Raw genomic sequence first — 20,273 nt, forward strand, 5'->3', positions numbered from 1 at the left:
GTTAGGTTTCGGTTCTGTGTCACGTGACCGGAAGACAATTCTGTAATCCCCGCGCTGTTATTTAGATTGTTTATATACTAACGCTAAAATAACGCCAATAAAAAATGAGGGAAATTTTTCGACTTGTTTAAGCTCAACAACAAGTTAATGTAAAACTAAGTCCATTGAGGTCAGCAAAGTTGAACGCTGTCAACAGTCACCACGCAATAATAAAAATACACACTTGAGTCCTAAAAATGCTAACTCAATGAGGTGGTTCGGGCATCTGGTCAGGATGCCACCAGAACGCCTCCCTAGGGAGATGTTTAGGGCGCGTCAGACTGATAGGAGGCCGGCTGGCCTGGGAACGCCTCGGGATCCCCCGGAAGAGCTGGACAAAGTGGCGGGGGAGTGGAAAGTCTGGGCTTCCCTGCTTAGGCTGCTGCCCCCGCGACCCAAACTAGGACAAGCAGAAAGCGATGGATGGATGAAATGAAAAAAATATGACTTAAGTGGCCTTCAGTATAAACAAGGCCTTTGACCCTGGTGTGACATAAATGTCCTTCTTTTAATTAAAGAAACAGCCATCGATAATTGCCATGTACACAGTAAACTATTGTATTTCCTTGAATTGCCGCAGGGCATATAGTATGCGCCTGCCTTGATTTACTGCTGGGTCAAACTCGCTTCGCAAAATAATTAGCGCATGCTTAGTATTACCGCCTGGTCAAACCCGCGACACTTCCTCTGTCATCATTTTCAAAATGGAGGAGGCTGATTTCAATACCGGTAATTTGAAATCACGTAAAGGGAAGAAGATTAAGAGCTATTCAGTAGGATTTAGGGTCCAAGCTTACATCGAACTCAATTTTTTTACTGCATGCCTTTGGTAAGCGCGGGAGTGAGAAGAGGTTTTAAATTAATTAGCGCCCCAATTCAAAGGAATACGATATTTACAATCCATCCATCCATTTTCTACCGCTTATTCCCTTTCGGGGTCACGGGGGGCGCTGGCGCCTATCTCAGCTACAATCGACAATATTGTATTTTTTGTTTACTTGCAATCAAAACACCCAAAAAAGTTTACCTTTAAAACCATTTGTTTTGCACATGCTTTTTGGCCAGGAAGTGTGTACCTCACCTTATGTTGAAGAAGGCTGTGATGGAGATTTAAACGGCTCAAAAGAGCGCAGATTGAAGTCGGTGAGTGGAAAATGACAGATGAATACCCTCGCAGACAACAGAACTTGTTTTTGGGGATTTTTTTAAACGCTTTTTGCTTGTTTTAACAGCGTTGCGTTAGTATCACCAAGCACAAAAAAACCAATAAAGCGCCGCACTTTCGACAATCCAACACAATCACGAGCGGTAAAGTGCCGCACTTTCGCCAATCGAACTGGGTGGCAAAAAAAAAGATGCTTTTGCTGAAGAGAAACAAACACAATCAAGGGGACGACTTTACTCAAAATGTCCTCAAGGTAGGGAAAGTTTCGATTTTCTCTCAGAAGTTAGGTTTCGGTTCTGTGTCACGTGACCGGAAGACAATTCTGTAATCCCCGCGCTGTTATTTAGATTGTTTATATACTAACGCTAAAATAACGCCAATAAAAAATGAGGGATTTTTTCCAACTTGTTTAAGCTCAACAACAAGTTAATGTAAAACTAAGTCCATTGAGGTCTGCAAAGTTGAACGCTGTCAACATTCACCACGCAATAATAAAAATGTGACACTTGAGTCCTAAAAATGCTAAATATGCGCCCTATTGCAGTTGTTTCACATGCTGCTTGTATTTATTGTATATATATATATATATATATATATATATATATATATATATATATATATATTTAAATACATTAATATAACCCGAACAGATTTGATATAGGACCAAAAAATGATCCGACCAAATAGTGTTCTTTATTTGACGCACACTTTGAATGAGACACAAAGGGGCACAGCATTTCCGTCTTAAAACACCCAAACGAGGATTTAAATTACTGTTAAGAAAACGCACTTACACCCACTGAGTAACACGGCGGTTTTGAAGTTTTTTAAAAAGCAAGAAGAAAAGTGCGAAACGTTCATAGTTCACCGTGCAGCTAACGTTAGCTAGCATCGCTAGCACCTTTTATTTCTTTCCGCCGCACCGCCACTGCACCATTTCCGACCAGCACACGAGTCAATAATTGACTACCTTACATACATGGTACTTGAAAAAACCTCCTGGTAATGATTAAAAAAGACGGTATTAGGTTCAATCACTCACCTCGGCTCGCGGGGGTTATTGTCTGCGCGGGACGTCGGAGCGGCGGATTGCGGAGAAGGGACACAATCTCCAAAAGGAAGTGACGCAATTGTGACGCGATCACCTTGCGACCAAGGCTAAGAGTGGCGCGTCGTATGTTGATGACGACACAAACTACTGGCGCCGTTTCAAAAGTAAACAATATCTCATTTTGAACTTTGCATTAAAACACTCTCTACCTCTAACAACAAAAAAAGCTGTCAAAACGATGATGCTGTGTTCCAAATTTAAGTTGTTTAACGAATCTGAATGAGCTTATGGCTTTGCACTTTATATTTTTTTGTATTCTATTTTTCCATCCATCCATCCATCATCTTCCGCTTATCCAAGGTCGGGTCGTGGGGGCAACAGCCTAAGCAGGGAAACCCAGACTTCCCTCTCCCCAGCCACTTCGTCCAGCTCTTCCCAGGGGATCCCGAGGCGTTCCCAGGCCAGCCGGGAGACATAGTCTTCCCAACGTGTCCTGGGTCTTCCCCGTGGCCTCCTACCGGTTGGACGTGCCCTAAACACCTCCCTAGGGAGGCGTTCGGGTGGCATCCTGACCAGATGCCCGAACCACCTCATCTGGCTCCTCTCCATGTGGAGGAGCAGCGGCTTTACTTTGAGTTCCTCCCGGATGGCAGAGCTTCTCACCCTATCTCTAAGGGAGAGACCCAAACTCATTTGGGCCGCTTGTACCCGTGATCTTATCCTTTCGGTCATGACCCAAAGCTCATGACCATAGGTGAGGATGGGAACGTAGATCGACCGGTAAATTGAGAGCTTTGCCTTCGGCTCAGCTCCTTCTTCACCACAACGGATCGACACAACGTCCGCATCACTGAATTACCGCATTCTATTTTTGTTATTTTTAATTTACAACCCGCTGGCGCTGTTTTGTACTGTTTTCATAATGTTTTATATTGTTGTTTGACCTACTGTTTGTAATTGTTGAAATGTATAAACAAACATTTATTAAAAAAAAAAAAAAAGTAAACAATATCTCAACAATAAAGACATAAGTTACAAAAAGAAATCTCTTTTCCTTGACAAAAACATTATTTTAGTGAGTCAGCTTTTCAATATAGAAGGTCAACTATTTAAAAAGGTGGAATGCCCTCTCCGGGTTGGGTAGGAGACCCTGCCCCAAGTGGAGGAGTTCAAGTACCTAGGAGTCTTGTTCACGAGTGAGGGAAGAGTGGATCGTGAGATCGACAGGCGGATCGGTGCGGCGTCTTCAGTAATGCGGACGTTGTACCGATCCGTTGTGGTGAAGAAGGAGCTGAGCCGGAAGGCAAAGCTCTCAATTTACCGGTCGATCTACGTTCCCATCCTCACCTATGGTCATGAGCTTTGGGTCATGACCGAAAGGATAAGATCACGGGTACAAGCGGCCGAAGGAGTTTGGGTCTCTCCCTTAGAGATAGGGTGAGAAGCTCTGCCATCCGGGAGGAACTCAAAGTAAAGCCGCTGCTCCTCCACATCGAGAGGAGCCAGATGAGGTGGTTCGGGCATCTGGTCAGGATGCCACCCGAACGCCTCCCTAGGGAGGTGTTTAGGGCACGTCCAACCGGTAGGAGGCCACGGGGAAGACCCAGGACATGGGAAGACTATGTCTCCCGGCTGGCCTGGGAACGCCTCGGGATCCCCCGGGAAGAGCTAGACGAAGTGGCTGGGGAGAGGGAAGTCTGGGTTTCCCTGCTTAGGCTGTTGCCCCCGCGACCCGACCTCGGATAAGCGGAAGATGATGGATGATGGATGGAACTATTTAATTACCAAGAATTTCTCAACCATAAGATACCTGTGACTCCCAAACAATTTGCCATTGTATTTAAAGCCATTCCAACAGATGGTTATGTCATACAGGGCTTAAACACCTCCTCTTTCTGCTGTAAAAATTGTGAATGATCCACTTGACACTCCTGTGGGGAAACGTTGCTTTGATCAGAAAAATAACAGAACATTTTGCAGCTTATTCCAAAATGGTTGTGTGTCTGTCTCCTTTGTAATTGCCCTCTGGAATAGATAGAGCGGGGGTGTCAAATTCAAATACAGAGTGGGCCAAAATTCTAAACTGAACAAAGCCGCGGGCCAAAGTTGAACAACTTAACCTTTTAATAGGGACCCAAACAAGTTTTGCATTGAATATTGAACAAGCAAGGCTTATATAACTTTATAGTGACATGCAAAATCGAATTTTGTTGGTAGAGGGGTGTATATTGTAGCGTCCCGGAAGAATTAGTGCTGCAAGGGGTTCTGGGTATTTGTTCTGTTGTGTTACGGTGCAGATGTTCTCCCGAAATGTGTTTGTCATTCTTGTTTGATGTGGGTTCACAGTGTGGTGTAACAGTGTTAAAGTTGTTTATACGGCCACCCTCAGTGTGACCTGTATGGCTGTTGACCAAGTATGCCTTGCATTCACTTGTGTGTGTGTAGAAGCCGCATATATTACGTGACTGGGCCGGCACGCTGTTTGTATGGAGGAAAAGCGGACGTGACGACAGGTTGTAGAGGATGCTAAAAGCGGTACCTTTAAGGCACGCCCCCAATATTGTTGTCCGGGTGGAAAGTCGGGAGAATGGTTGCCCCGGGAGATTTTCGGGGGAGGCACAGAAATTCGGGATTCTCCTGGAAAAATCGGGAAGGTTGGCAAGTATGAGAATTAGCGTTGAATGCGGTGATAGAGCGGCACCGCCACTGTGTAATACCGGCGGGCCAGCTCTAATGTTAATTTATTATTGCCTCAAGGGCCAAATGAAATTACACGGCGGGCCAAATTTGGCCCACGGGCCAGAGTTTGACACCCATGAGATAGATGGATAGATGGATAGATGGATAGATAGATAGATAGATAGATAGATAGATAGATAGATAGATAGATAGATAGATAGATGGATAGATGGATAGATGGATAGATGGATAGATAGATAGATAGATAGATAGATAGATAGATAGATAGATAGTACTTTATTGATTACTTCAGGAGAGTTCCTTTAGGAAAATTAAAATTCCAGCAACAGTGTACAGAGTTGAGATCAATTTAAAAAAAAAAAAAGTAAAAAGTAAAAAATGGGGGTTTAAATGGAAACAAAATCGAGAAATATTACAATAAGAATAAAAAATAAAAAGCAACAATGGGAATATATATATATATATATATATATATATATATATATATATATATATATATATATATATATATATATATATATATACATTGCATTCTATTTTCGTTAGTTTATTGAGTTTACAACCCCCTGGCGCTGTTTTGTACTGTTTTTGTACTTAATTTTAACTAAATTGTTTTTATATATTGCAATTTACAAATAAATGTTTATAAAATAAAAAAAAAAAGAAAAGAACGAGTGTATGAAAACATTATTTAGACAACAATATAGTGACGTCCACCCTTAAAAAAAAAGTTACAATGGAGCGAGAGCATCTTTCTACTGGTGTTTATTTTACTGCAATATCTCACCCTCCTCCCAGCCTTTTACCCTCACCTCCTGCTTCTCTTCACTCTGCTGCTTTTCACTTCCCTCCCATACTCTCCGACATCACGATCCATCCATCATCTCCTCACACTTCCTTCCCACCTGCACTAATGCAGCATGTTGCGCTCGGCGACTCTCTGCCTCCTGACGCTTGCTACTCAGCTGCCCGGTAAGTGACTTTTACGGTTGACTTTTTGCCTTTTACCGGATGTGACATTTTGCTGCTAAGAAGCTGAAATATGTTCTTCTCCTTTTTTTCCACCACTGGGTCAAGTGGCCATTTTTGTACTTTCCTCCACAAACTGACACATCAAAGGATCCGGCAGGTGTCATTTTAATATAGATTTTTTTTTTTAAAGAAGTAAAAAAAAAAGAAGCAATTTCGTTGTAAATTTTGTGTGAATGCTGAAGAGTCGCAGCCGAACAGTCCAGAAATTATCCAAAAAATATGAGTTAAATGAGCTTAAAAAAAAGCTAGCATTGTTATTATGATCATGTTCTGTTTTGGACTCCCTCAGTTCCTGTTTTGTGCAACTTTGAGTTGGTTTTCTGTTACCATGGGTGCTGATTGGTTTCAGCTGCTTCTGATTAGTGTCTAGAACATGGGTGTCAATCTCTGGCCCAGGGGCCAAATTTGGCCCGCCGTGTAATTTCATTTGGCCCTTGAGGCAACATCAACTTAACATTCGAGCTGGCCCGCCGGTATTATACACACCCCCGCCTTAACACCGCAAATTATCATACTTGCCAACCCTCCCCATTTTCCCGGGAGATCTCCAAAATTTCCAGAGCCATCCATTTTCCCCAATTTCTCCCGATTCCCACCGGGACAACAATATTGGGGGCGGGCCTTAAAGGCACTGCCTTTAGCGTCCTCCACAACCTGTCGTCCACGTCCGCTTTTCCTCCATACAAACAGCGTGCCGGCCCAGTCACATAATATATGCGGCTTTTACAAATATGCACCACACTGTGAACCCACACCAAACAAGAATGACAAACACATTTCAGGAGAACATCCAAAACACCGTAACACAACATAAACACAACAGAACAAATAACCATACCCCCTTGCAGCACTAACTCTTCCGGGATGCAGCAATATACCCCCCCGCTGTAAAACCGCAAATTCTCATACTTGCCAACCCTCCCCATTTTCCCGGGAGACTCCCAAAGTTCAGTGCCTCTCCTGAAAATCTCCCGAGCCATCCATTTTCCCCAATTTCTCCCGATTCCCACCCTGACAACAATATTGGGGGCGGGCCTTAAAGGCACTGCCTTAAAGGCACTGCCTTTAGCGTCCTCCACAGCCTGTCGTCCACGTCCGCTTTTCCTCCATACAAACAGCGTGCCGGCCCAGTCACATAATATATGCGGCTTTTACAAATATGCACCACACTGTGAACCCACACCAAACAAGAATGACAAACACATTTCAGGAGAACATCCAAAACACCGTAACACAAAATAAACACAACAGAACAAATAACCATATCCCCTTGCAGCACTAACTCTTCTTGGACGCAACAATATACACCCCCCCAACCCCCCCCAACCCCCCCCCCCCCCCCCCGCTGTAACACCGCCAATTCTCATTCTTGCCAACCCTCCCCATTTTCCCGGGAGACTCCCAAAGTTCAGTGCCTCTCCTGAAAATCTCCCGAGCCATCCATTTTCCCCAATTTCTCCCGATTCCCACCCGGACAACAATATTGGGGGTGGGCCTTAAAGGCACTGCCTTTAGCGTCCTCCACAACCTGTAGTCCACGTCCGCTTTTCCTCCATACAAACAGCGTGCCGACCCAGTCACATAATATATGCGGCTTTTACAAATATGCACCACACTGTGAACCCACACCAAACAAGAATGACAAACACATTTCGGGAGAACATCCAAAACACCGTAACACAAGATAAACACAACAGAACAAATAACCATACCCCCTTGCAGCACTAACTCTTCCGGGACGCAGCAATATACCCCCCCGCTGTAACACCGCAAATTCTCATACTTGCCAACCCTCCCCATTTTCCCGGGAGACTCCCAAAGTTCAGTGCCTCTCCTGAAAATCTCCCGAGCCATCCATTTTCCCCAATTTCTCCCGATTCCCACCCGGACAACAATATTGGGGGTGGGCCTTAAAGGCACTGCCTTTAGCGTCCTCCACAACCTGTCGTCCACGTCCGCTTTTCCTCCATACAAACAGCGTGCCGACCCAGTCACATAATATATGCGGCTTTTACAAATATGCACCACACTGTGAACCCACACCAAACAAGAATGACAAACACATTTCGGGAGAACATCCAAAACACCGTAACACAAGATAAACACAACAGAACAAATAACCATACCCCCTTGCAGCACTAACTCTTCCGGGACGCAGCAATATACCCCCCCGCTGTAACACCGCAAATTCTCATACTTGCCAACCCTCCCCATTTTCCCGGGAGACTCCCAAAGTTCAGTGCCTCTCCTGAAAATCTCCCGAGCCATCCATTTTCCCCAATTTCTCCCGATTCCCACCCGGACAACAATATTGGGGGCGGGCCTTAAAGGCACTGCCTTTAGCGTCCTCCACAACCTGTCGTCCACGTCCGCTTTTCCTCCATACGAACAGCGTGACGGCCCAGTCACATAACATATGCGGCTTTTACAAATATGCACCACACTGTGAACCCACACCAAACAAGAATGACAAACCCATTTCAGGAGAACATCCAAAACACCGTAACACAAGATAAACACAACAGAACAAATAACCATACCCCCTTGCAGCACTAACTCTTTCGGGACGCAACAATATACACCCCCCCCCCTACCCCCGCTGTAACACCGCCAATTCTCATACTTGCCAACCCTCCCCATTTTCCCAGGAGACTCCCAGAGTTCAGTGTCTCTCCTGAAAATCTCCCGAGCCATCCATTTTCCCCAATTTCTCCCGATTCCCACCCGGACAACAATATTGGGGGCAGGCCTTAAAGGCACTGCCTTTAGCGTCCTCCACAACCTGTCGTCCACGTCCGCTTTTCCTCCATACAAACAATGTGCCGGCCCAGTCACATAATATATGCGGCTTTTACAAATATGCACCACACTGTGAACCCACACCAAACAAGAATGACAAACACATTTCAGGAGAACATCCAAAAGACCATAACACAAGATAAAACAACAGAACAAATAACCATACCCCCTTGCAGCACTAACTCTTCCGGGACGCAACAATATACATCCCCCCGCTGTAACACCGCCAATTTTCATACTTGCCAACCCTCCCCATTTTCCCGGGAGACTCTCAAGGTTCAGTGCCCCACTTGAAAATCTCCCGAGCCATCCATTTTCCCCAATTTCTCCCGAATATTGGGGGCGGGCCTTAAAGGCACTGCCTTTAGCGTCCTCCACAACCTGTCGTCCACGTCCGCTTTTCCTCCATAAAAACAGCGTGCCGGCCCAGTCACATAATATATGCGGCTTTTACAAATATGCACCACACTGTGAACCCACACCAAACAAGAATGACAAACACATTTCAGGAGAACATCCAAAACACCATAACACAAGATAAACACAACAGAACAAATAACCATACCCCCTTGCAGCACTAACTCTTCCGGGACGCAACAATATACACACACACACCCCCCACCTACCCCGCTGTAACACCGCCAATTCTCATACTTGCCAACCCTCCCCATTTTCCCGGGAGACTCCCAAAGTTCAGTGCCTCTCCTGAAAATCTCCCGAGCCATCCATTTTCCCCAATTTCTCCCGATTCCCACCCGGACAACAATATTGGGGGCGGGCCTTAAAGGCACTGCCTTTAGCGTCCTCCACAACCTGTCGTCCACATCCGCTTTTCCTCCATACAAACAGCGTGCCGGCCCAGTCAAATAATATATGAGGCTTTTACACACAGACACAAGTAAATGCAAGGCATACTTGGTCAACAGCCGAGGGTGGCCGTATAAACAACTTTAACACTGTTGCAAATATGCACCACACTCTGAACCCACACCAAACAAGAATGACAAACACATTTCAGGAGAACATCCGAAACACCGTAACACAAGATAAACACAACAATATACACCCCCTCACCCCCAACCCCGCCCACCTCAACCCCCATGCACTTTCTCTTGCCACTTCAAGGCTTGAATGTTTGATTCATTCCTTATTGTTATTTTATTTTCAAATGTATTATTAACCTGTTCAATTTTTTTTTTTGATAATTACCTCAGAAGGCTGCAAATAAAAAAGAGGCATTGAATTTTTATTTCGATTTTTTTTTTATATGCCATTGATATTTTTTTATCATTATTATTATCATTATTATTAATAACTTGATTTTGCATGTCACTATAAAGTTATATAAGTCTGGCTTGTTCAATATTCAATGCAAAACTTGTTTGGGTCCCTATTAAAAGGTTAATTTGTTCAACCTTGGCCCGCGACTTTGTTCAGTTTTAAAGTTTGACCCACTCTGTATTTGAGTTTGACATCCCTGGTCTAGAATACTCACCTGCTGCCAGGCACTAATCAGAGTACTATTTATTCCCGTTTCTTTCCACACTCAGTCTGGCTTCCTAGTTTGCTACTCGCAACAGGTAACAACAGTTAGTTTTTTTTATTTCTTTTGATATGCTAGTTTCCACGCTAAGCTCTACAGTTTTTTCTATTCCTGTCTTATATACTAGCTTCCACGCTAGACTCAACTTGACTCTGTCTTCCAGTGCTATGTGCACACTGTTTTTTCCCTCCCTGATTTTTTGTAATTATAACTCATTTTCCTATCTGCACGATGTGTCCGAAGTCTGTCTGCATCTTGGGAAAACGACCCCCACATCACAATGCGTCCAGATCGTTGTTGTATATACAGTGGGGCAAAAAAGTATTTAGTCAGCCACCGATTGTGCAAGTTCTCCCACTTAAAATGATGACAGAGGTCTGTCATTTTCATCATAGGTACACTTCAACTGTGAGAGACAGAATGTGGAAAAAAATATCCAGGAATTCACATTGTAGGAATTTTAAAGAATTTATTTGTAAATTATGGTGGAAAATAAGTATTTGGTCACTTCAAACAAAGAAGATCTCTGGCTCTCACGGACCTGTAACTTCTTCTTTAAGAAGCTCTTCAGTCCTCCACTCGTTACCATGATTAATGGCACTTGTTTGAACTCGTTATCCGTATAAAAGACACCTGTCCACAGCCTCAAACAGTCAGACTCCAAACTCCACTATGGCCAAGATCAAAGACCTGTCGAAGGACACCAGGAAAAGAATTGTAGACCTGCACAAGACTGGGAAGAGTGAATCGACAATAGGCAAGCAGCTTGGTGTGAAAAAATAAACTGTGGGAGCAATTATCAGAAAATGGAAGACATGCAAGACCACTGATAATCTCCTTCGATCTGGGGCTCCACGCAAGATAACATCCCGTGGGGTCAAAATGATCATGAGAACGGTGTGCAAAGATCCCAGAACCACACGGGGGGACCTGGTGAATGACCTGCAGAGAGCTTGGACCAAAGTAACAAAGGTTACCATCAGTAACACACTACGCCGACAGGGAATCAAATCCTGCAGTGCCAGACGTGTCCCCCTGCTTAAGCCAGTGCATGTCCAAGCCCATCTAAAGTTTGCCAGAGAGTACATGGATGATACAGCAGATGTAACCAAAATAGAACTTTTTAGTATAAACTCTACTCGTCGTGTTTGGAGGAAGAAGAATACTGAGTTGCATCCCAAGAACACCACACCTACTGTGAAGCATGGGTGTGGAAACATCATGCTTTGGGGATGTTTTTCTGCTAAGGGGACAGGACGATTGATCCGTGTTAAAGAAAGTATGAATGGGGCCATGTATCGTGAGATTTTGAGCCAAAACCTCCTTCCATCAGTGAGAGCTTTGAATGGTTGACCAAATACTTATTTTCCACCATAATTTACAAATAAATTCTTTAAAATTGCTACAATGTGAATTCCTGGATTTTTTTTTCACATTCTGTCTCTCACAGTTGAAGTGTACCTATGATGAAAATTACAGACCTCTGTCATCATTTTAAGTGGGAGAACTTGCACAATCGCTGGCTGACTAAATACTTTTTTGCCCCACTGTATATGTATGTATAAATTATATCAATATTACAATATTTTCTTAATTCATATCCGGTTTAAAAATATATTGATATATCTTACAAACTCGATAATCGTCCAGCCCTAGTGAAACACAACAATATTTGACACTGAGAGACACCTGCTAAACCAGTGTTTTTCAACCACTGTGTTGAGATACAGTCTGGTGTGCCGTGGGAGATTATCCAATTACACTTTTGAAAAGTGTGACATGTTGCAAAATGTGTCAAAATTTATAAACAAGCGGTCATAGAAAATAAAAATCCATTCGTGTTACAAAATGCGACAGATTATTAGAAAATGAAGCATTATTACATAATGATGTGAAAATGTACAGGATCACATTATGGACCCTTATTACATACAGTCATTACAATTTAACAGGAATATTCAACAGTTTTTCGGTTGGCTCACTAAGTCTAAATAATATATACAATAATAAATGAATAAGTCATTTAAGTGACGTCTTGGTGAAGATTGATGATCACTAATTTTTAGGTCTATTCTTTTTAAAAGCCTGGCTGGAGATCGACTGACACACCCCCCGCGGTCGACTGGTAGCTCGCGATCGACGTAATGGGCACCCCTGCTTTTGGGTAATGAGGTGCATGTTGAAAGCTCCCATTCAGGGGAATTTTATCTGTGTGTCTCCACTCCAGGTTGTGTCCATGTTTAATAGCCTCGTTTTCACTGCATGGAACGAAGCGAGTCTTTCTTTTACGACAGCAGAAAGAGAGTCTGTCCGCCGTGATCAATCAGAAGGCGGGTAATTGATTAGAAGTAGTGAGCTTCTATTACTCTTCGGCCGTCATCTGGTCGGCCCTGACACAGCGTTCTCTTGTTCACGACTCTCCCCCTCCGCCCCCAAAACGGTCAATACTTTTACCAATTCTCCATCTCCGTTGACCCCTGCAGGAACAATGCAGGGTCCGCAGCAGCGCTCTCTGCTCAGGGAGCTTCTGAGAGACTACAACCCCATGGAGAGACCGGTGGCAAACGACTCGCACACACTGGTGGCCCAGTTCTCCTTCACGCTGATGCAGGTCATGGATGTGGTAGGAAAACACCATCAAGTACACCTGACACCACCGACATTGTCACGTCGTTTAACTCTTTAAAGCGGTGTTTTGCAACCTTTTCTGAACCGAGGCACATTTCTTTCATTGAAAAAAATCCTGAGGCACACCACTAGCAGAAAACATTAAAAAAATTAATTCAGCAGCTGATATCGACAGTAAAAAAATCGTTCTCGTGATTGTTGGATATGAATTCAAATCATAACCAACCATGCATCGCTGTAGCTCAGGGGTCGGGAACCTTTTTGGCTGAGACAGCCATCCATCCATCCATCCATCCATCATCTTCCGCTTATCCGAGGTCGGGTCGCGGGGGCAACAGCCTAAGCAGGGAAACCCAGACTTCCCTCTCCCCAGCCACTTCGTCTAGCTCTTCCCGGGGGATCCCGAGGCGTTCCCAGGTCATCCGGGAGACATAGTCTTCCCAACGTGTCCTGGGTCTTCCCCGTGGCCTCCTACCAGTTGGACGTGCCCTAAACACCTCCCTAGGGAGGTGTTCGGGTGGCATCCTAACCAGATGCCCGAACCACCTCATCTGGCTCCTCTCGATGTGAAGGAGCAGCGGCTTTACTTTGAGTTCCTCCCGGATGGCAGAGCTTCTCACCCTATCTCTAAGGGAGAGACCCAAACTCATTTCGGCCGCTTGTACCCGTGATCTTATCCTTTCGGTCATGACCCAAAGCTCATGACCATAGGTGAGGATGGGAACGTAGATCGAGCGGTAAATTGAGAGCTTTGCCTTCCGGCTCAGCTCCTTCTTCACCACAACGGATCGGTACAACGTCCGCATTACTGAAGACGCCGCACCGATCCGCCTGTCGATCTCACGATCCACTCTTCCCTCACTCGTTGAGACAGCCAAGAAAGCCAAATGCTGGCATTTTTTAAGTAAGACCAACATTTTTAGAGTACAATAAGTCTCTTATTCTTTTTAATAACATTGTTATTCTGAAGCCAACCATCCATCCATCCATTTTCTACCGCTTATTCCCTTTGGGGTCGCTGGTGCATATCTCAGGTACAATCGCAGGGCCTGAAACTAACCAATAATCAAAAAAAAAATACTTTTTTACCATTAATGCTGTTACCATCAATCAATCAATCAATGTTTATTTATATAGCCCCGAATCACAAATGTCTCAAAGGACTGCACAAATCATTACGACTACAACATCCTCGGAAGAACCCACAAAAGGGCAAGGAAAACTCACACCAAGTGGGCAGGGAGAATTCACATCCGGTGGGACGCCAGTGACAATGCTGACTATGAGAAACCTTGGAGAGGACCTCAGATGTGGGCAACCCCCACCCCCTCTAGGGGACCGAAAGCAATGGATGTCGAGCGGGTCTAACATGATACTGTGAAAGTTCAATCCATAGTGGCTCCAACACAGCCGCGAGAGTTCAGTTCAAAGCGGATCCAAGACAGCAGCGAGAGTCCCGTCCACAGGAGACCAAATGCGTGCATTTTTAAGTAAGACCAACATTTTTAGAGTACAATAAGTCTCTTATTCTTTTTAATAACATTGTTATTCTGAAGCCAACCATCCATCCATCCATTTTTTTTCCGCTTATTCCCTTTGGGGTCGCTGGTGCATATCTCAGCTACAATCGCAGGTCCTGAAACTAACCAATAATTAAAAAAAATATATACTTTTTTACCATTAATGCTGTTACCATCAATCAATCAATCAATGTTTATTTATATAGCCCCAAATCACAAATGTCTCAAAGGACTGCACAAATCATTACGACTACGACATCCTCGGAAGAACCCACAAAAGGGGCAAGGAAAACTCACACCCCGTGGGCAGGGAGAATTCACATCCGGTGGGACGCCAGTGACAATGCTGACTATGAGAAACCTTGGAGAGGACCTCAGATGTGGGCAACCCCCCCTCTAGGGGACCGAAAGCAATGGACGTCGAGCGGGTCTAACATGATACTGTGAAAGTTCAATCCATAGTGGCTCCAACACAGCCGCGAGAGTTCAGTTCAAAGCGGATCCAAGACAGCAGCGAGAGTCCCGTCCACAGGAGACCAAATGCGTGCATTTTTAAGTAAGACCAACATTTTTAGAGTACAATAAGTCTCTTATTCTTTTTAATAACATTGTTATTCTGAAGCCAACCATCCATCCATCCATTTTCTACCGCTTATTCCCTTTGGGGTCGCTGGTGCATATCTCAGCTACAATCGCAGGGCCTGAAACTAACCAATAATTAAAAAAATAAAGACTTTTTTACCATGAATGCTGTTACCATCAATCAATCAATCAATGTTTATTTATATAGCCCCAAATCACAAATGTCTCAAAGGACTGCACAAATCATTACGACTACAACATCCTCGGAAGAACCCACAAAAGGGCAAGGAAAACTCACACCCAGTGGGCAGGGAGAATTCACATCCAGTGGGACGCCAGTGACAATGCTGACTATGAGAAACCTTGGAGAGGACCTCAGATGTGGGCAACCCCCCCCCCCCCTCTAGGGGACCGAAAGCAATGGATGTCGAGCGGGTCTAACATGATGCTGTGAAAGTTCAATCCATAGTGGCTCCAACACAGCCGCGAGAGTTCAGTCCAAAGCGGATCCAAGACAGCAGCGAGAGTCCCGTCCACAGGAGACCATCTCAAGCGGAGGCGGATCAGCAGTGTAGAGATGTCCCCAATCGATACAGGCGAGCGGTCCATCCTGGGTCCCGACGAGCGGTCCATCCTGGGTCTCAACTCTGGACAGCCAGTACTTCATCCATGTACACAAGGGAGGGGGGGACATAGGAGAAAGAAAAGAAGCGGCAGATCAACTGGTCTAAGAAGGAGGTCTATTTAAAGGCTAGAGTATACAGATGAGTTTTAAGGTGAGACTTAAATGCTTCTACTGAGGTGGCATCTCGAACTGTTACCGGGAGGGCATTCCAGAGTACTGGAGCCCGAACGTAAAACGCTCTATAGCCCGCAGACTTTTTTTGGGCTTTGGGAATCACTAATAAGCCGGAGTCTTTTGAACGCAGATTTCTTGCCGGGACATACGGTACAATACAATCGGCAAGATAGGCTGGAGCTAGACCGTGTAGTATTTTATACGTAAGTAGTAAAACCTTAAAGTCACATCTTAAGTGCACAGGAAGCCAGTGCAGGTGAGCCAGTACTGGTATATATGTATGTATATATGTATATAAAGGTATATACAGTACAGGCGTAATGTGATCAAACTTTCTTGTTCTTGTCAAAAGTCTAGCAGTCGCATTTTGTACCAACTGTAATCTTTTAATGCTAGACATGGGGAGACCCGAAAATAATACGTGACAGTAATCGAGACGAGACGTAACAAACGCATGGATAATGATCTCGGCGTCTTTAGTGGACAAAATGGAGCGAATTTTAGCGATATTACGGTGATGAAAGAAGGCCGTTTTAGTAACGCTTTTAATGTGTGACTCAAAGGAGAGAGTTGGGTCGAAGATAATACCCAGATTTTTTACCGAGTCACCTTGTTTTATTATTTGGTTGTCAAATGTTAAAGTTGTATTATTAAATAGAGGTCGGTGTCTAGCAGGACCGATAATCAGCATTTCCGTTTTTTTGGCGTTAAGTTGCAAAAAGTTAGCGGACATCCATTGTTTAATTTCATTAAGACACGCCTCCAGCTGACTACAATCCGGCGTGTTGGTCAGCTTTAGGGGCATGTAGAGTTGGGTGTCATCAGCATAACAGTGAAAGCTAATACCGTATTTGCGTATAACGTCACCTAGCGGCAGCATGTAGATGCTGAAGAGTGCAGGGCCAAGGACCGAACCCTGGGGAACTCCACACGTTACCTTAACATAGTCCGAGGTCACATTGTTATGGGAGACGCACTGCATCCTATCAGTAAGATAAGAGTTAAACCAAGACAGGGCTGAGTCTACTTCATCCATGGTCATCGGACCGGACCCCCTCCACAAGGGAGGGGGGGACATAGGAGAAAGAAAAGAAGCGGCAGATCAACAGGTCTAAAAAGGAGGTCTATTTAAAGGCTAGAGTATACAGATGAGTTTTAAGGTGAGACTTCAATGCTTCTACTGAGGTAGCATCTCGAACTGTTACCGGGAGGGCATTCCACACACGCTAATGCAATCCAAGCTTGGTTACGTCTGTTCGGCATTGTGATGCCGGGTTCGATTCCCTCGAGGATGCGTCGAAATTGAACACAGCAAAGGTAAGATAAACAGATTTATTTAAATAACAAAAAGAGCTATATAACACAAATGCTAGAGCTAGTAGAATAAAACAAACAAAGGACGCTAGCATAAAAGCTAGGAATAGTAATAGACAAAGTAAATCTTGCTCGAAGGCACACAAAAACAGAAAAACAAATCTTCAGCGTGAGAGCTGGAATGATACAAGTGAATAGCGTGTAAACTAGCGTGAATAAACATAAGAATGATCAGAGGAAACTAGTTGCGTGTAAGCAAACCAGAAATGCAGACGTACCGTTGTGTGAAAACAAACTTGGATCACAGACTGAACAACAAAAGATGCAGGCTTAAATAAGGTAGGTGATTAGTGAGGACAGGTGTGCAGGGCCGTGAGAAACTGATAAGCTACCATGGTGACCGACTTAAACAGGAAATAATAGGATCAAATGGAGAGTGAAAATAAAAATGGAACAACAAACAATAATATGTGGAGGATCCAAAAAGCGGATATCAACAAATGCGACTTCTTGAACAGGTGCGGTAGAAAACGGATGGCTGGATTAAAATGCATGGAAATGTTTTATATTTTGAACATTCATCATCATCATTTATTTTGATTTCTTTCATGAAAATGCATATTTACAAGCCACGCACAATTGACACTTTCATTGTTTTGTTTTTGGTTTGTTTCTTATACATTTCCATGATCAGAAAGGAGCAGATGGAAGAATAATATTCTTATATTTATCCGCCCCCTTTTTTTTTTAACACAAATTACTGTATTTTAGATGACTTTATAACTGTTCCTTCCACCAACACCCAAACTCCAACATACTTTTCCATTTTCCTTTAAGCATTTTCACAATGACACCTCCAATCTAAATCAAAACTCAGTTTGATAAAATTCCAGTTTTCTCTTTTCATAAGTCATTTTAAATACAAAGATATTCTTACAGCTTTTTAAGTCTTTGTTTAGAGAATTCCATGCTTTCACACCAACAACAGACAAGCACATTTGTTTCAAATTTGTTCGCACTCTTGGATGTTTAAAGTCATCCATCCATCCATCCATCTTCTTCCGCTTATCCGAGGTCGGGTCGCGGGGGCAACAGCCTAAGCAGGGGAAACCCAGACTTCCCTCTCCCCAGCCACTTCGTCTAGCTCTTCCCGGGGGATCCCGAGGCGTTCCCAGGCCAGCCGGGAAACATAGTCTTCCCAACGTGTCCTGGGTCTTCCCCGTGGCCTCCTACCGGTTGGACGTGCCCTAAACACCTCCCTAGGGAGGCGTTCGGGTGGCATCCTGACCAGATGCCCGAACCACCTCATCTGGCTCCTCTCCATGTGAAGGAGCAGCGGCTTTACTTTGAGTTCCTCCCGGATGGCAGAGCTTCTCACCCTATCTCTAAGGGAGAGACCCAAACTCATTTCGGCCGCTTGTACCCGTGATCTTATCCTTTCGGTCATGACCCAAAGCTCATGACCATAGGTGAGGATGGGAACGTAGATCGACCGGTAAATTGAGAGCTTTGCCTTCCGGCTCAGCTCCTTCTTCACCACAATAGATCGGTACAACGTCCGCATTACTAAAGACGCCGCACCGATCCGCCTGTCGATCTCACGATCCACTCTTCCCCCACTCGTGAACAAGACTCCTAGGTACTTGAACTCCTCCACTTGGGGCAGGGTCTCCTCCCCAACCCGGAAATGGCATTCCACCCTTTTCCGGGCGAGAACCATGGACTCGGACTTGGAGGTGCTGATTATCTAAAGTCATACGGCCTTCATTATTTTCAACACTGTGATTACCAGTGAAACTATTCATTACTTATTATGTTAAGCAATGTCAGCTAAGATTTATCTGAGAGCCAGATGCAGTCAACAAAAGAGCCACATCTGGCTCGAGAGCCATGGGTTCCCTACCCCTGCTATAGTTAGTCTCAAAGTAGGTATACTGTCACCACCTGTCACATCTCGCCGTGACTAATTTAGAGTTTTTTGCTGTTTTCCTGTGGGTGGTGTTTTAGTTCTTTGTCTCGCGCTCCTATTTTGTCCTTGATTGTCATGTCATGTATCGATGTACTTTGTGGACGCCATCCGCTGCTCCATCCGTCTGTTCATTTTTTCAAAATAATCTTACTCATCTCAACATATGAAATGCAACTTACTTCACTAAGAATTATTTATTTATTTATTTTCATTGTCATTACTTAGGGAGTATATTGTGAATAAAATGAGAACAGGAAGTGAACAAAAGTTTTAGCAACTGTTATGTAAAAAAAAAAAAAAAAAAAAAATGGGGGTAGGATTAAATAAGCTCTGCTCCTCCCAACTCCTTTAGGGGCTTCACGGTGATAGAGGGGTTAGTGCAGGGGTCACCAATGCGGTGCCCGCGGGCACCAGGTAGCCAGTAAGGACCAGATGAGTCGCCCGCTGGCCTGTTCTAAAAATAGCTCAAATAGCAGCACTTACCAGAGAGCTGCCTCTATTTTTTGAATTTTATTTATTTACTAGCTCGACATTTTTAATTCTAAGAGAGACAAAACTCAAATAGAATTTGAAAATCCAAGAAAATATTTTAAACACTTGATCTTCACTTCTTCAAATATTATATATATTTTTTTACTTTGATTCTTATAATTTTCCAAAAGACAATTTTAGAGAAAAAAATACAACCTTAAAAATGATTTTCGGATTTTTAAACACGTATACCTTTTTACCTTTTAAATTCCTTCCTCTTCTTTCCTGACAATTTAAATCAATGTTCAAGTATTGTTTTTGTTATTGTTATTGTAAAGAATAATGAATACATGTTAATTTGATTCTTCATTTTAGCTTCTGTTTTTTTGACAAAGAATATTTGTGAAATATTTCTTCAAACTTATTATGATTAAAATAAAAAATATATATATCCTGGCAAATCTACAAAATCTGTAGAATCAAATTCAAATCCTATTTCAAAGTATTTTAGATTTATTTTAAAATTTTTGTTCTGGAAAATCTAAAAGAAATAATGATTTGTCTTTGTTAGAAATATAGCTTGGTCCAATTTGTTATATATTCTAACAAAGTGCAGATTGGATTTTAACCTACTTAAAACATGTCATCCAAATTCTAAAAT

General features: G+C 43.6%; 2 protein-coding genes across 3 annotated transcripts in view; one reads left to right on the plus strand and one right to left on the minus strand.

Annotated features, from left to right (window-relative positions):
• adar (adenosine deaminase RNA specific) overlaps positions 1-2,349 on the minus strand; it is a 32,847-nt gene extending 30,498 nt beyond the window's left edge. The window contains exon 1 of one of the 2 annotated variants that reach the window (XM_061881691.1): positions 2,247-2,349. The gene's annotated coding sequence lies outside the window, so the exon portion shown is untranslated. Of the gene's footprint in view, positions 1-1,120; positions 1,463-2,246 lie in introns of those variants that run through there. The other variant, XM_061881693.1, reaches the window with a different exon arrangement.
• A 3,526-nt stretch (positions 2,350-5,875) lies between these two features.
• LOC133540244 (neuronal acetylcholine receptor subunit alpha-7-like) overlaps positions 5,876-20,273 on the plus strand; it is an 80,884-nt gene continuing 66,486 nt past the window's right edge. The window contains exons 1-2 of the mRNA XM_061882835.1: positions 5,876-5,927; positions 12,813-12,952. Coding sequence (XP_061738819.1) covers positions 5,876-5,927; positions 12,813-12,952 — 192 coding nt within the window. The remainder of the gene's footprint in view (positions 5,928-12,812; positions 12,953-20,273) is intronic.

Source organism: Nerophis ophidion, linkage group LG21, assembly GCF_033978795.1.
Source record: "Nerophis ophidion isolate RoL-2023_Sa linkage group LG21, RoL_Noph_v1.0, whole genome shotgun sequence".
Classification (NCBI taxonomy): Eukaryota; Metazoa; Chordata; class Actinopteri; order Syngnathiformes; family Syngnathidae; genus Nerophis; species Nerophis ophidion.